We start from the raw sequence: 15,945 nt of genomic DNA on the forward strand, positions 1-15,945 counted from the left end.
TGCAGTTTCCAAAGGTCACCCTTCATTTCTCTGCCATCACCTCTACACAGTCAGTCCTTATCTGTTCAGGCTCAATTGCTCTTTGGGATCCTGGTCCCATATTTCCAGCCCCTCCTAGTCAGCTTAGCTCAATGTTTCTCAACCTTGGCACTATGGACACTTTAGGATGGTTAATTATGTGTTCTGGGGGTGTTTTCCTGGGCATTATAGGATCTTTAGCAGCATCCATGGCCTCGGCTGACTAGATGCTGGTAGCACCCACTTGGTTTTGGCAACCAAAAATATTTCCAGACATTGCAAATATCCCTGGGGGACAAAATTGCCCCTGGTTGAGAACCACTGCCTTAACTGGACTCAACGTCATCAAAATAAAACTTATCCCTGATCCTCCTCTTCTTCCTCCCCAACTAAAAGAGGGGTTGACCAGATGCCACGAGACTCTAACACGACTTTCTGCGTGATAGAGGGCAAGGAGATCAGAGAACAGAGCCAGGATCACAGAATTCTGAGAGTTGGAAGGGGCTCAGAGACGCTGAGCTCAGCTGTGCTAAGCTGTTGTGACCCTCTTTTCCTTTAAGCTCAGACAGCCTCCCATTCTTCTCAGCACCACAGTCCAATGACCAGAGTTGATGTGAAAGGCGAACCTCCTTGCCCTCCCTGCTCAGACTAACGCCCACGTGTTTAACTGTACAGGACTAGGGCAGAATTTGATGGTGGAAAAACTTCGTTGACATGGCCTTTGGCTGGTTAAAGGCCGTGTGGCATTATATCCCCAAGACCGGGCCTGGCACATAGTTGACCTTCAGTAAATGGTTGAATAAATCATTTTAACAGTTACTGTCTCTGGGTGAGGGACCTGGGGTAGCACTTTTCTCTTGCATGTCTTCATTTTCAAAACTTTCTACAACTGGGAGTATTTGTTACTCTGTAAGAAAGGAGGAAACCCCGTGAATATGTTCCCCTGAGTCAGAGAAGCAGCCCCCTGTCTCATTCCACATATCATGCCTCCCCAGGTCTGACCTACCAGCAACATGGCGACCAGTGCCGTCCCCAGCGACAACCTCCCCACGTACAAGCTGGTGGTGGTGGGAGACGGAGGTGTGGGCAAGAGCGCCCTCACCATCCAGTTTTTCCAGAAGATCTTTGTGCCTGACTATGACCCCACCATCGAAGACTCCTACCTGAAGCATACAGAGATTGACAACCAGTGGGCCATCTTGGACGGTGAGACTGGATGGCAGCCCTGCCTGTGGGTGGGGCATTACGCGGGGGTCAGGGATAGTCGATAGGCTTCAGCAGGGCATGCCAGTTTCTTCTGTGTTGCCATTATGGGATGATTGGTATAAGGCTGTGTATGTTTTCCAGGGTGAATTCTGAACAACTTTGTGGAAACCAAAATGTGTATTCAACAAAGAGGCAAGGCTAGAATCAAGCCAACTCAGTGATGTCATGTTTGTTATTTCTCTCTCATCAGAAGCTCTGATTAACATTTATAGATGTCTCTAGCTAATTGAAAAGGGGGAAATCAATTTTTTCTCTTAATAAACATAGTTTATTTGATAATTGTCCCTGGGGTGGGGTGGGGAATCTTGCATCTGACATTGTGTTTCTAGTTTAGTCTAAGTTGGTCTGGAGTAGCAGTTCTCAAAGTGTGGTAGCCAGGCCAGCTGCAGGGGCACCAGCAGGAAACTTAATCAGAAATGAAAACCCTCAAGCCCTACCAGTTCAGAAATTCTGAGGGTGGGGCCCAGCAACCTGTGTTTTAACAAGCCCTTCAGGTGATGAAGTTAGAGAACCACTGTTCTAGATTCTTACTGATTCTTACTTTATACTGTCTGAGTCTCGAAACAAAGAGCCATTAATCATAGAATGTCATTCTAGGAGGGGAGCTTTGTAAACCACTGGGATACAAGTCCTCTATCAGACATGTGATTTGCAAATGTTTTTTCCTAGTCTTTGGCTTGTTTTTTATTCTCTTAACAGTGTCTTTCAAAGACGAGAGTTTTTAATTTTGAGGAAGTTCAGTTTATCAGTTTGTTCTTTTAGGTGACTCTCCACCCTGCTTCTGGTGTTGTGTCTGAGAAATCTTTGCCTGACCCAAGGTCACAAAGGTTTTCTCCTATGTTTTCTTTTAGAAGTTTAATGGTTTAAGGTTTTACATTTAGGTTTATGATCTACCCTGAATTAATTTTTGTATATGGTATGAGGTATGGGACAAAGTTCGTCTTTTTGGTATATGGATATGCAGTTGTCCCAGCACTATTTGTTGAAAAGATTGTCCTTTCCCCACTGAATTGCCTTTTTTTGTACCTTTGATGAAAATTGATTGTCCATATATTCTGTTTGATCTATTGTCTGTCTTAACACCAATAGCACACTGTCTTGGTACCTGTAGCTTTATAATAAGTCTTGAAATCAGGTACTGTTAAATCTCCAACTTCATTCTTTTTCAAAGTTGTTTTCGCTAGCCTAGGTCCTTTGCATTTCCGTGTGAATTTTAGAATCAGTTAAATTCTAAGATTCTAGATTTTGATTGAGATTGTGTTGATTCATATTCGTATGGGTGAATATGAGGAGAATTGACATCCTAACAATGTTGAGCCTTCCAACCCATGAACACAGTGTCTCTCTCCATTTATTTAAGTCTTCTTTAATTCGCTTATCAATTGTTTTGTAGTTTTGAGTGCATAGGCCTTTTACATATTTTGTCAGATTTATACCTACCTCTGTATTATAAATGATACTGTTTTTTTAATTTCAGTTTTCAATTGTTTATTGCTAGTATATAGAAATACAATAGAATTTTATATATTGTAACTTGCAGCCTTGCTCATTACTTATTAGTGCTAGTGGCTTTTTTGTAGATCCTATTGGGTTTTCTGCAGAGATGATCATGTCTGTGAGTAAAGATAGTTTTACTTCTTCCTTTCCAATCTGGATGACTTCTATTTCTTTTTCTTGCCTTATTTCATTGACTTGAAGACATACTTGTCTTGTTCTTGATCTTCAGGAGAAAGCTTTCAGTCTTTCAGCATTAAGTATAATGTTAGCTACAGGGTTTTTATAGATGCCCTTTATCACGTCAAGGAAGTTGCTTTCTATTCCTAGTTTGCTGAGAGTTTTTATCAGGAATGAATGTTGGATATTGTCAAATGCTTTTTCTGTGTCTATTGAGATAATCATATGGGTTTTTCTTTTTTAGTCTTTAATATGGTAAATTACATTGATTAGTTTTTCTAATGTTAAACCAAGATTGTATTCCTGGGATAAACCCCACTTGGTCATGATATATTATCTTTTTATATATTGTTGGCTTTGATTTGTTAAAAGTTTTTAGAATTGTTGCATCTATGTTCTTTTTTAAAAAATAAATTTATTTTATTTATTTTATTTTTGGCTGCGTTGGGTCCTCGCTGCTGTGCACAGGCTTTCCCTAGTTGTGGTGAGCAGGGGCTACTCTTCGCTGCGGTGCACAGGCCTCTCACTGAGGTGCCCTCTCTTTGTCTCGGAGCACAGGCTCCAGGCGTGCAGGCCTCAGCAGTTGTGGCATGTGGGCTCAGTAGCTGCGGCTCGCGGGCTCTAGAGCACAGGCTCAGCAGTTGTGGCGCACGGGCTTAGCTGCTCTGCGGCATGGGGTATCCTCCTGGACCAGGGCTCAAACCCGTGTCCCCTGCATTGGCAGGCCCACTCCCAACCACTGTACTGCCAGTGAAGCCCCATCTGTGTTCTTGAGAGATGTTGGTCTGTAGTTTTCTTGTAATGTCTGAGTAATTCTGGCTTTATAGAATGACTTGGGAAGTATTCTCTTTTTCAATTTTCTGGAAGAATTTCAATGACATTGGTATTACTTCTTCCTTAAATGTTTAGTAAAATTCACCTATGAAGACATCTGGGCTTGGAGTTTTCTTAGTGGGAAGGTTTTTAACTGCAAATTCAATTTCTTTAATAGATATAGGGCTCTTCAGGTTATCTATTTCCTCTCCAGTGAGCTTTTGTGGTTTGTGCCTTTCAGAAACTTGATCGGTTCATCAGAGTTATCAAATTTATTGGCATCAAGTTCATAATATTCTCTTACTATCCTTTTATATTCCATAGGATTTGTAGTGATGTTACATCTCTCTCTCTTTTTTTTTTTTTGTGGTACGCGGGCCTCTCACTGTTGTGGCCCCTCCCGTTGCGGAGCACAGGCTCCGGACGCGCAGGCTCAGTGGCCATGGCTCGCGGGCCCAGCCGCTCCGCGGCATGTGGGATCTTCCCGGACCGGGGCGCGAACCCGTGTCCCCTGCATCGGCAGGCGGACGCTCAACCACTGCGCCACCAGGGAAGCCCCCATCTCTCATTTTTGATATTGGTAATTTGTGTCTTCTCGTGTTTCCTAATCAGGCTGGCTAGAGATTTGAAAATCAATGTCATTGATTTTCACAAAGAACCAGTCCATTGATTTTTCCCATGTACTTCTATTGATTTCCATTCTTATGTTTATTGTTTCCTTTTGCCTTCCTACTTTGGATTTAATTTGCTCTAATGTTTCTAACATCTTAAAGTGGAAGCTGATGTCATTGATTTGAACATTTCTTCTTTAATAAGATATTCATTTTGGTGCTATAAATTCCCCCCAACTACTCATTTAGCTGTATCCCACAAATTTTAATATGTTGTGTTTTCATTTTCATTAGGTTAAAAATACTTTCTAAGTTCCCTTTTTATATCTCCTTTGACCCTTAGGTTATTTAGAAGTGTATGATTTAGTTGCAGCTATTTAGGAATTTTCCAGAGATCTTTCTGTCATCGATTGCTATTTTAATTTCATTGTGTCAGAAAACATACAGTATATTATTTGAATTCTTTAAAACTTATTGAGGCTTGTTTTATGACTCAGGATATGGTCTATCTTGGCAAATATTCCATGTGCACATGAAAAGAATGTGTATTCCACTCTGTTGGGTGGGGTGGTCTATGAATGTCAACCAGCTCAAGCTGGTAGTGTTCTCTAAGTCTTCTGTATCCTTACTGATCTTCTGTCTACTTGTTCTGTTAATTATTGAGAGAGGGGTGTTGACTCTCACAGTTTAATTGTGGACTTGCCTATTTTTTTCCTTTTAGTTCGATCCGTTTTTGCTGCATGTATTTTGACACTCTGTTGTTAAGTGCATAAATGTTTAGGATGGATCATCCTCTTGATGAATTGACCTTTTTATTATTATAAAACGACATTCTTTATCCCTGGGTTTCAACACTGTGGCCTAGAAGCTCCCTCAGGGCAGTAAGCCGGGAAGCTGAATGTTCATAGGTGCCTTTCCCTGTTTTTTGTTTGTTTGTTTTGGCCTCGGCTTGCAGGATCTCAGTTCCCCAACCAGGGATTGAACCCAGGCCACAGCAGTGAAAGCCCAGAATCCTAACCACTAGGCCACCAGGGAACTCCCATGCCTTCCCCTCTTTTGTATCCCATCTCTCAGGGGTCACCATCCTTTGTTGCCTGATGTCCAGTGTCTTGAAATCCAGTTTCGTATATTTTGTCTGTTTTTTGGTTGTTTAGGTGAGAAGGTAAATCTGATCCCCAGTACTTCGTCTTGGCCAGAACCAGAACCAAATCATCACTCTAAAAAAATAGAACAACTCTGTGTATATACTGACTTGTACACTTTAAAAGGGCAAATATTATGGTATTTGAATTTGATTTAATTAATTTTAAAAAGCATCCCTTAGGGTTTGTCTGCCGCCCTGGAACTTGGAGCCGTTCCACCAGGTGCCAAGCACATTCTCCCTCGGGGATTTGTGTCTGGTGTTCTCTCTGTGCTCAGCACGTCCTTCCTTCATTCAGCTCTCCGTTCAAGTGTCCCTTTGTCTGAGAGGTCTTCCCTACACTAGTGCTCACCCCACCCCTGTCACTTCTGTCTCCTTGTCCAACTGTTTTTTTTTATTCTGCCTTTTACTGTTGAACATATATTTATATGTGTTCAATATATTTATTTGTTTGAGTTTTTGTCACTCCCCACTAAAAAGTAAATTTATGAGAGCAAGGACTTTATTTATTTACTGCTATGTTCTCAACATCTAGAATACTGCTTGACTCATAGTAGGTCCTCAGTAAATGTCTGTGGAATGAGTGAACGAATGAGTCCTGAGCAATATATGTGCAATCATAGGTTTGGTGGGCTAGCTATATGATTTGCCAACTGACATCAAAATAAATGTATATAACCATTAAAATTAAAAACATTTATGCACTTTCTAAAATCATCTCATGCATCACCCATTTGAATATATACCACTCTTTGGGATATACTGGGTTAAAGAAATGTAAACAGTTTCTTTACTGCAGGGCTTGAAAGAACCTTCAATATACAAACATACATTATAAGTATATTGGAAGAATATATTGTCCTTAAGAGTTTCCCAAAGGACTGCTTTTTTGCACATCATTCTGGGCTAGTTCCACAGAAGACATTCTGAAAAGCATTGCATAATGCATGTAAGAGAGTAACGTCATGCCTGGTTCAATAAATATTATTTCTATCTACTGCCATATTAACTTCTCTTTTTTTTAATGATGGAGATATTTTTTAATGTTTATTTATTCATTTATTTATTATTTATTTGGCTGCACTGGTTCCTTAGCACATGGCTCTGAGTTGCTGCAGGCGGGCTCCTTAGTTGCGGCTCACGGGCTTCTTAGTTGTGGCATGCAGGCTCCTTAGTCATAGCATGCAAACTCTTAGTTGTGGCATGCATGTGGGATCTAGTTCCCTGACCAGGGATTGAACCTGGGCCCCCTGCATTGGGAGCACGGAGTCTTAACCACTGCGCCACCAGGCAAGTCCCTCTAACATTTTTTAAAAGTAACTTTGGATATTAGATTACCCAAAGTTGTTTCTAGAAAAAAATTTTTTTCCTCAAGGGTGGTTTTAGGAAGATTTGGGGATAACATTTATAGCAGTGGAGGAAGCATGGCCACAGCATTACTTTATAAGTGTGAATTTGCAGAGCTTGTGTCCTGAAGTTCCTGGGCTCCCCTTAGGTGCTATGCCTCTGATCCTGCCCCCAGAATCAGGCCTGATTTAGGGCATTGCCCACCCAGGCCTGACTCAGGAGTAGATACTGGATTCCCAGATTAGCACACTTCTCTACTCAATTAGGTCTTGTTTTAAGGAAAGAAAGGCTTAAAGCATTACAGCTAAATACTAATTAGTCTGGCATTTAAAAGGATGTCCCATATTTAGGGAACTTTAATCAAAGGCTGGTTGTATTTAGGCTTGGGTGTAACTCTGACCCCTACTGGGGCTGAACTCTTCTGGGGTTGTTGGCTGCCCTGGGATGGACGGGACTATGCCTGACATCCTGCTTCCCTGGAGCCCACAGCATCCTGGGGGAGGTGCTCAGCCTGGGATGCCTGCCAAGCACTCTGAACTCTGGGGTTTCTCTTCTTCCAAATTCAGAAAGAGCAAAACATGGCAGCTTGATAATGCTGAGGAACAGGAGGAGACAATAATGATATCTGTTGGGCAGTTCCCATGTGGAAGGCCCATGCTGTGTACTCTTCGTCCTTACAAACGCTATTGTGGTGGCTACTTTTGTTATCACTATAAAAATAAAGCACGGAGGGAGTCACACAGCCAGCAATGCTTTCAACTTCCCTTTGTCTCCTATACTCTCCATCAGTGTGGCTGCGTGGGAAAACCTCTCCCACCTCACACAGCTGGTCCCTGCGCCTCTGGGAGTGGAGCTGAAATCCCAGGGAGAAGGGGGCGTGGCCTGGATTATCAGGGTCGGCAGACCCACGCACCTGCCCTTCCAGCTCCTTGCCCAAGGTCTTCAGAGGACCAGGGGCTCCAGTTCTGATCTGAATCTCAGAGCAGAGATGCTCAAGCTTGCTCAGGGGGCCTTCTCTGTGGTTTCCACACTGAAGAGTCTCAGTCTTCCCACTTACAAACCTATTTCTTTTTTTTTGCGGTTCGCGGGCCTCTCACTGTTGTGGCCTCTCCCGTTGCGGAGCACAGGCTCCGGATGCGCAGGCTCAGCGGCCATGGCTCACGGGCCCAGCCGCTCCGCGGCACGTGGGATCCTCCCGGACCTGGGCACGAACCCGTGTCCCCTGCATCGGCAGGCGGACGCTCAACCACTGCGCCACCAGGGAAGCCCCAAACCTATTTCTTGTTGTCTTTCAAGGGGTCTCATTGCCCTGGTGCTCGCAGAATCTAAAAGATGAGATGGCCGACCTCAGGGGCCAGCAGCCAGGCTCCCCAGTGTCTGTGGGGCCCCCCAACTTTGGAGCAAGCCTGCTCTGTGTTCTTTCCCACGAGGGCTCGGGACCTTTGTCTCACCTTCCAGTGTTAAGGGCCCAACCCCGGGGGCACCATCGCCTCCTCATCATCTGGGCCCCGCCTCTGTGCTGTGGGGCTGCATCGGCTCCCCGTCTCCCTCTTCGGGGGTCTGTGACTTTGGACCCCTGTCACCCTGTCTGTCAGCTGTATGCCTCCCCGTACCCCGGTTCTCCGGCTTCATGAATCAGGGAGACCCGAGCCTCAGTCAAAGTCCTGGAGCTTTGTGTTTGTTTTGTTTCTGTTTTTATTGTGGTAAAATATACGGAACGTCAAACTGACCATCTTAAGCACGTTTAAGCGGACAGTTCTGTGGCATTCAGTACCTTCATGCTGTTCTGCGACCATCACCCCCATCCATCTTCAGGACGTTTGCATTTCCTCCAGCTGAAACCCTGTACCTGCCGAACAATAGCTCCCATTTCCCCATCAGCCCCAGCCCCCAGCAGCCCCCATTCTACTTTCTGTCTCTATGGTTTTGACTACTCTAGGGACCTCGTACGGGTGGAATCATACAATATCCGTCTGTGACTGGCTTATTTCACTTACCACATGGTTCACCCGTGTTATACCATGTGCCAGAATTCCCTTCCTTTTGAAGACTGAATAATATTCCATTTTATGCATCTACCACATTTTGTTGAGCCTCTCATCCGGCAATGGACATTTGCGTTTTGGCCCTCGTGAACAATGCCGCTGTGCACGTGGGCGCACAGATATCTGCTCCAGTCCCTGCTCTCACTTCTTTTGTCTTGGAGTGCTTCCCTGCCTGTTCTTCCAGTCTGTTTGGAGCTGGAAGGCGCCTGAGCGCTGTGGTATCAGCCCCCTTTACTTTACACCTGAGGAAGCTGCAGTGCAGATGGAGAAGGGACTGCCGGGCTCAGACCTCTCTAGAGGCAGAGCCAGGCCTAGGGCCCCCTCACTCTGCTAAGGACGTCCCATGCTGTCAGCCTGCCTCCCGCTCTGGCCCAAGCCTCAGGCCTGCAGGGTAGGATGTTGACCAAATCTTCTGCCCACTTAACAATCTGGGCCTTCCCACCCTCATGGCCGCCAGCCCCGCCCTCTGCCCAGCCAGCCTCTGGAAGCTGGCATCTTTCTTCCGTCGATGGAGGACGGTGGCCTGCGGACACCCCTTCCCACCTAGGGGCTCTGGGGCCCCGCTCTGCAGCCGCTCCGTCCCCGGCCGGGGCTCAGTCTCTGCAAAGAGCGAAAACCCCGGCTCCCCTCGTGCACCCTCAGAAGCTGGGACGTTTCCACCCTGGCTTCCGCCCAAACCGCAGACACAAGTGCTGTTGTCTTCACCGAGGGGCCTGGACCTGGCTCTTCCCCGAACACTTGAATCCGCATTCTTTCTGGGGAGGTGGGGGGAGGAGGACGCGGGGAGGGCAGCAAGAGGACAGGAACACTTCCTGAGGGTTTTCTCGGAGCCGGGGGCTTTGCATGGTGGGCTCTGTGCTCAGCAGCCCTTAGGCCCGCTTCAGAGTAGACCCCTCCTTGTGGCCCCCGCTAAGAGGGGCGTACGGGCCGGGCTGGCCGTCCTTCCACCCGTCCTCCCCTTCCCCTGCCCACAGTGATGTGGGAGGGATTTCCCTCTTTCCTTTCCTTTCTGAGGGAGCACGCCTGCTGGCCTGGGATTATGCAACTCAGCCCCGCAGGCCTCTCTGCCTGACCCTGTATCTCACCTCCATCAGCCATCACTGCTTGAATGCTTCCAGTGACGCAGAGCTCACTGATCTCCAAGGTGCCTGGGGCGGTGCCTGCTGGGAGAAAGCCCTTCCTGACCCTGAAGCCTGGTCGCTGTCGCTTCTTCTGCCCCCAGCAGTGTTAGCAGCTACTGTGGGAGCAGAAGGTCTGCGTTCCCAGGGGGAGGGCTCTAGGGGACACAGGGTAGCAGCGGTGGCAGCAATTTTCCGACGGTACCGAAGTATTTCACCATTTTACCCACGGGTGCAGTAGCACTGGCTGAAGAGTAGCTGTGCTCACCTGTAACGTGAAGACACTAATCTCAATGTAGCAGGATTGCTACAAGGATGAAATAAAGCAATCCCCGTGAAACACGTAGCACAGGGTGTGGCCAGTACGCAGCACTCTTACTCACCTTGCTGACAATCAGGTCCTAAACTCCTGCAGTTAATTTTGGGTTTTGCCCTGATTTCAGAGCTCCGAGTTAATCCCTGTTAGAAGTCATGTGACTGGTCTGTGCTAAGCGCACCAGCCCAGTCAGTAGATTTGACATCTCACCTGTCTGCCCTTGTGTTGGGTGATGCTGCCAGCTCCAGGCCGTGGCACAGCCGCTGTCAGCCTGTTGTCACCAGGCCCCAGGTCCAAGTGACTGGGGGCTCCTCTTTCCCTTGGGCACAGACAGCCTCTGGGCCAAGACCACCTTCTCTCATCTGTGGGGTCTGTGCCCAAATGGGAGAGAGCCTCATAGGTGTTGACTCCCTAACTATCCCTTAGGGAGTTTGGGATTGACATGTACACGCTGCTATATTTAAAATGGATAACCAGCAAAGACCTACGGTATAGCACAGGGAACTCTGCTCAATATCGTGTAACAACCTAAAGGGGAAAAGAATTTGAAAAAGAAGAGATCCATGTATATGTATAACTGAATCACTTTGCTGGACACCTGAAACTAACACAACAGTGTTAATCAAGTCTACTCCAATATAAAATAAAAAGTTAAAAAAAAATGAAACATCACAAATTGTAAGCTCCGCCAGGAGAGAGACTTTGCCCACCATTGTATCTCTGGTGCCAGCAGCGCCTATTAGGTGCTTAGTTATTGTTTGTTGAGGGAGGGAGGGAATGCAGCACCTTGTGAAGCTCAGCACATAGAAAGCCTCAGTAATGCTTTTGTTGCTAGGGCTGTTCTAATATGATTTATATTCAGAGAGTGGCTTGGTGCTTTCAAGAATAGGTCCTATCCCATGTGCCGATGAGGGGTCACTGACCCATCTGCCTGCGTCTGGGGAGGTCCAGAGTGAGGCTTAAGCCCCTGACTTGGAGCTTTCACCTCTCCCCTCCAGTGTTGTGTGGATCGGTCTCCGAGACTTATGTATGTGGGACTGTTCACTGGTTCATTCTAGAAATACTTCTGGGTGCCTGTTGCTCTCTTTGGGGCGCTTTGCGTGCAGCAGCTGGCAAAGCCAGGGCCCTGCTCTCATGAAGCTTCTGGTAGAATGGGGGAGACAGGGCATGAACAAATATGTACTGTGTCAGGTCGTGATGAATGCTGCGAAGGAGAATGAGGCAAGGTAGGAGGGAGTAGACAGTGGGGGAGGGGTTGCTATCTCATCTGTGCCCATCAGGGAAGGCCTTCCTGATGAGGCGGTGTTGGAACAGAGACCTGAAGGGAAAAGCTGTGCCTGTACCTGGGGGGAGAGAATCTTGGCCAGAGAATCAGGTGCAAAGGCCCTGAGGCAGGGATGTGTTTGGGGAATAGCTAGGAGGCTAGAGTGCAGAGGAAGTGAGAGAGTAGCTAATAGGAGACATCAAGGAGATAGCTAGGGGGCAGTGATCTTCTAGGGCCTTGTAGGGAAATAAGCCACTGGAGGGTTTTGAGCAGAGGACGGGCATGGTCTGACTGATGTTTACAAGGTTCGCTCTGGCCATGGTGTGGACAACAGACCAGAGAGGAACCAAGGCAGAACTAGGAGACCAGTTCAGAGGCTCCAGATGGTAGACTAGGACATCGATAAGGGAGGTGGTGGGAAAGAGTTAGAGCCTGGATGTATTGTAAGGAGGAAGTAGCAGAATTTGTCGATGGAGTATGTGGGATGGGGTAGGTGTATGGAGGGAAGAGCCTTTGACCTGGACAACTGGTAGAATAGAGTTACATTTATCAAGATTAGGAAGACGGATAAATCAACTATACTTGAATAAAATAAACTTTTAAAAAAGGTTAGAAAGACCGGTAAAAGCAAATTTGAGGGAAAAATTAAGAGTCTAATTCTGGATGTGTGAAATCTGAGATGCCTTTCACACATACAAGTAAAACTCAAACCAGCACCGGGGGTCTGAGTCTGGAGTAAGGGGAGGTGTGCAGGCTGGAGATGGAAACTTGGGAGTTGCCACATAAAGCCATGAGACAGGAGACCTCTGAGAAAGTGAACGTGTTTAGAGACGGGGTCCCGGGATTGAGCGCAGGGACCCACTGATGCTCAGAGAGGGATTAGGGTCAGAGAAGAAGCAAGATAGAGTGACATACCAAGGCCAAGTGCAGAAGGCTCTTCAAAAAGGAGGGAACCATCCAGTGCATCAGATGCTGGTGAGGGACCCAATGGGATGAGGACCACGAAGTGCCCGCTGGAGTTAGTGACACGGAGTTCATGGTGACTTGACAAGCTCAGCTTTGATAGAGTGGCCTGACTGTGGTGGGTTCAAGAGGGAGTGGCGAGGGGGCGGGAGGGAGACGCAAGAGGGAGGAGGTAAGGGGACAGACGGACACGTACGACTGAGTCGCTTTGTTATACAGCAGAAGCTGACACACCACTGTAAAGCAGTTAGACTCCAATAAAGGTGTAAAAAAAAAAAGACAAAAAAGGGCTTGCCTGGTGGCCCAGTGGTTGAGAGTCCGCCTGCCGATGCAGGGGACACGGGTTCGTGCCCCGGTCCGGGAAGATCCCACGTGCCGCGGAGCGGCTGGGCCCGTGAGCCTTGGCCGCTGAGCCTGTGTGTCCGGAGCCTGTGCTCCGCAACGGGAGAGGCCACGACAGTGAGAGGCCCGCGTACCGCAAAAAAAAAAAAAAGAGAGAGGAGAGGAGAGGAAGGGCAGGTAGTAAAACCAGATCCGTCAAGGAGTGTGGCTGTAAAGAGGAGGAGAGAAATGCACAGTAGCTGGAAGCTGTGAGCTCACGGGGAGGGGTTTTTTAGTTTTGAGTTTTTCTTCTTTATCTTTGTTCATTTTTTTTAAGGTGAAAGGAATTATACCATGTTTACATACTGATGGCAATGAACCAATAGGGAAATGGATGATGCAGGAGGGGAGGGGACAAAATAGTAGCAGTGTGCTTCCATGGGTGGCAGGGGACGGGATCCAGTGGGCAGCTGGAGGGACGATGGTCTTGGACAGGAGTAGGCCGGGGCACCCCCCGCGGGCAGGGGAAGGCGCAGCACGCATTTCAGACAAGGGACGTGGGTTCTTTCCCTCAAACTTTAGATATAATTCACATGTACAATCCCCCCTTTACAGTGTACAGTTCAGTGGCTGATAGTGTATACACAAAGGTGTGCAATCACACACGGCTGATAGCTTCCACAGATCAGCGAGCACCGGAATCACCACTGTCTCCTCCCCAACATGTTCATCGCCCTCCAGAACACTCACGCCCTACGTTATCCGTCATTCCCCCCGCCCTCCCCTCCCCCCAGTCCCCAAGCCACTCAGCTCCTTTCTGTCTTTACGGATTTGCCTCTTCTGGACATTTCACATATGTGGAATCATGTAGCATGTGACCTTTGCGTCTGGTTTCTGTCCCCTAGCACAGTGCTTTCAACGTCCATCCATGTTGTAGCGTGTCTCAGGATTTCATTCCTTTTTACGTGGGAATAATATTCTAGTTGATCCTCGAACAACGTGGTGATTAGGGGCACCGACCTCCCTCGCAGTTGAAAATCTGCTTATAACTTTTGACTCCCCCAAAACTTAACTACTAATAGCCTGCTACTGATCAAAGCCTTTACCAATGACATAAACTGTCAATTAGCATGTCTTTTATATGTTTTATATATATTATATACTGTATTTTTACAATAAAGTAAGCTAAAGAAAATGTTATTAAGCAAATCATAAGGAAGAGAAAATACATTTACAGTACTGTACTGTATTTATCGATACCATAAGTTTATGTCATCTCTTTATATCTGTCTGTCGGTACCTACATCACTTTTCTCTTATAGGATACAAAGCACTGTAGATATTATATGTGTTACTAACACTAACCATCAAAAATGAAAGGATAATATGAAAAAGAAGTTCATATTTATACACAGGTATAATGATTCATGCATTGATAACAAAGAAGCAGCGACATGAGCACTCTATGGTAGCCTAGTGTAACCGATACAGTTGTTTCCCAGTAGCCTAGCTTTAACACTAATGAATGAATCGTTATAAAGTTTTTACAGCATACAGTATTACAGTCATATTCATAATACAGTACTGGAAACACTTACATTTTTTTAGAAACCACTTACTTGTGATGATAGACGGATATGCAGTTTCTCTAATTACAAGCTGAGGAGAGGAAGAGACATACTGTGCAGTTATGTAATTCTTTGAAAGCAAAGTTATAAAACAATAAGAAAACTCACAGATTAGTAATTTTAAATATCACTCACCTTATGCCTAATGTAAGGACAGGCCATCCACTTCAATACAAGTCTTGCACATGATGTTCTACACATATATTTTTGTATATTTATTGAAAAGAATCCCCATATAAATGGTATAAATAGACCTGCTCAGTTCAAACCCGTGCTGTTCAAGGGTCAGCTGTATATGGAGGGACATTTTGTGTATCCATTCATCAGTTGATGGACGCTTGGGTTGTTTCCACTTTGGGGCTATGATGAATAATGCTGCTGTGAGCATTGGTGTGCAAGTTTTTGTGCGGACATGTGTTTTCAGTTCTCTTCGGTACACCCCTGGGAGCGGAATTGCTGGGTCGCGTGGTAACTCTGTTTAACATTTTGAGGAACTGCCAAACTGTTTTCTAAAGTGGCTGTATCATTTTACTTTCCTCACCTGCAGTGTATGAGGCTTCTTCTGTCTCCAAGGCAGGTTGGTTTGGAAACTTGTGGAGTTTAGCTCCTGATAATCTGTTTTTGATCCTCAGCTGGGGGTGGAGGCTTGAGGAAAGAGGAAGCGGTGGGAAATGGTGGCCTGGGAACGGAGGGACTGGATGGGGATGTGTTTCGATTTACTGGGTGTTCTAAGGGTGCCCTGCGAGCTGCTCTAAGGGAACCAGGCTGGCTCAGCCGAGCTCTCTCCTCCTGGCTCCACGTGGCTGCCCAGGGGCAGGCGTGGAGTAGGTGACCGGTTTGGGGTGGCCAGGCGGGGGTGTGGGGAGGAGGCATAGCCTCCAGGACTCAGTCTTCCGTCCCCACAAACCTCAGGTGTTCCGTCCTCACCCCTCCCTTTAGGCCTGCCCCTCTTCACAGGCCCTGGGGACACTGCTGCCAGCTCCTCAGCCAGGACGGGACCCAGACACGCTTGGTTTCAGATCATGCCTCTGCCGTTCATCAGCAGTAGGAACCTGAGCAGGTCCCAACCCTGCCCTGCCTCAGTTTCTTCCCTTGTAACATTCCCCCCGCTCCCCACCGTGGTTGTGAGGTGGAAACGGGGTCTCAGGCCAGTGCTTCGCCTCCCTGTTCCTCTCCATGGCCAGGCCCCTCCTAGGCCCCCATCTGTCTCTGGGATGCTCCTGGGTCCCTGGTTACACAAGTGAGCCCCGCTGCTGCTCTTTCCCCTCTTTCTTCTCTTCCCTCCCTGAGAGCGACATGGAGGTGGGGTGCAGGGAGGTCCAGGCTCCTCTAAGAATCCCACAAAGCCATGGATGCCCTCCCTGAAAGGGTGTGCACCCACACATGCAATGTGCCCACCAAGTCCGTGAATCTGTGGGCC

General features: G+C 47.0%; 1 protein-coding gene across 1 annotated transcript in view; it reads left to right on the forward strand.

Annotated features, from left to right (window-relative positions):
- Nucleotides 1-1,031: 1,031 nt before the first annotated feature.
- The window catches only part of MRAS (muscle RAS oncogene homolog), a gene marked incomplete at both ends in the record, with an annotated part of 32,314 nt that continues 17,400 nt past the window's right edge, over nucleotides 1,032-15,945 (forward strand). Inside the window, one exon of the mRNA XM_079705415.1 lies at nucleotides 1,032-1,224. Coding sequence (XP_079561541.1) covers nucleotides 1,032-1,224 — 193 coding nt within the window. The remainder of the gene's footprint in view (nucleotides 1,225-15,945) is intronic.

The sequence above is a fragment of the Hyperoodon ampullatus genome (genome assembly GCF_949752795.1).
Source record: "Hyperoodon ampullatus genome assembly, chromosome: 5".
Lineage (NCBI taxonomy): Eukaryota > Metazoa > Chordata > Mammalia > Artiodactyla > Ziphiidae > Hyperoodon > Hyperoodon ampullatus.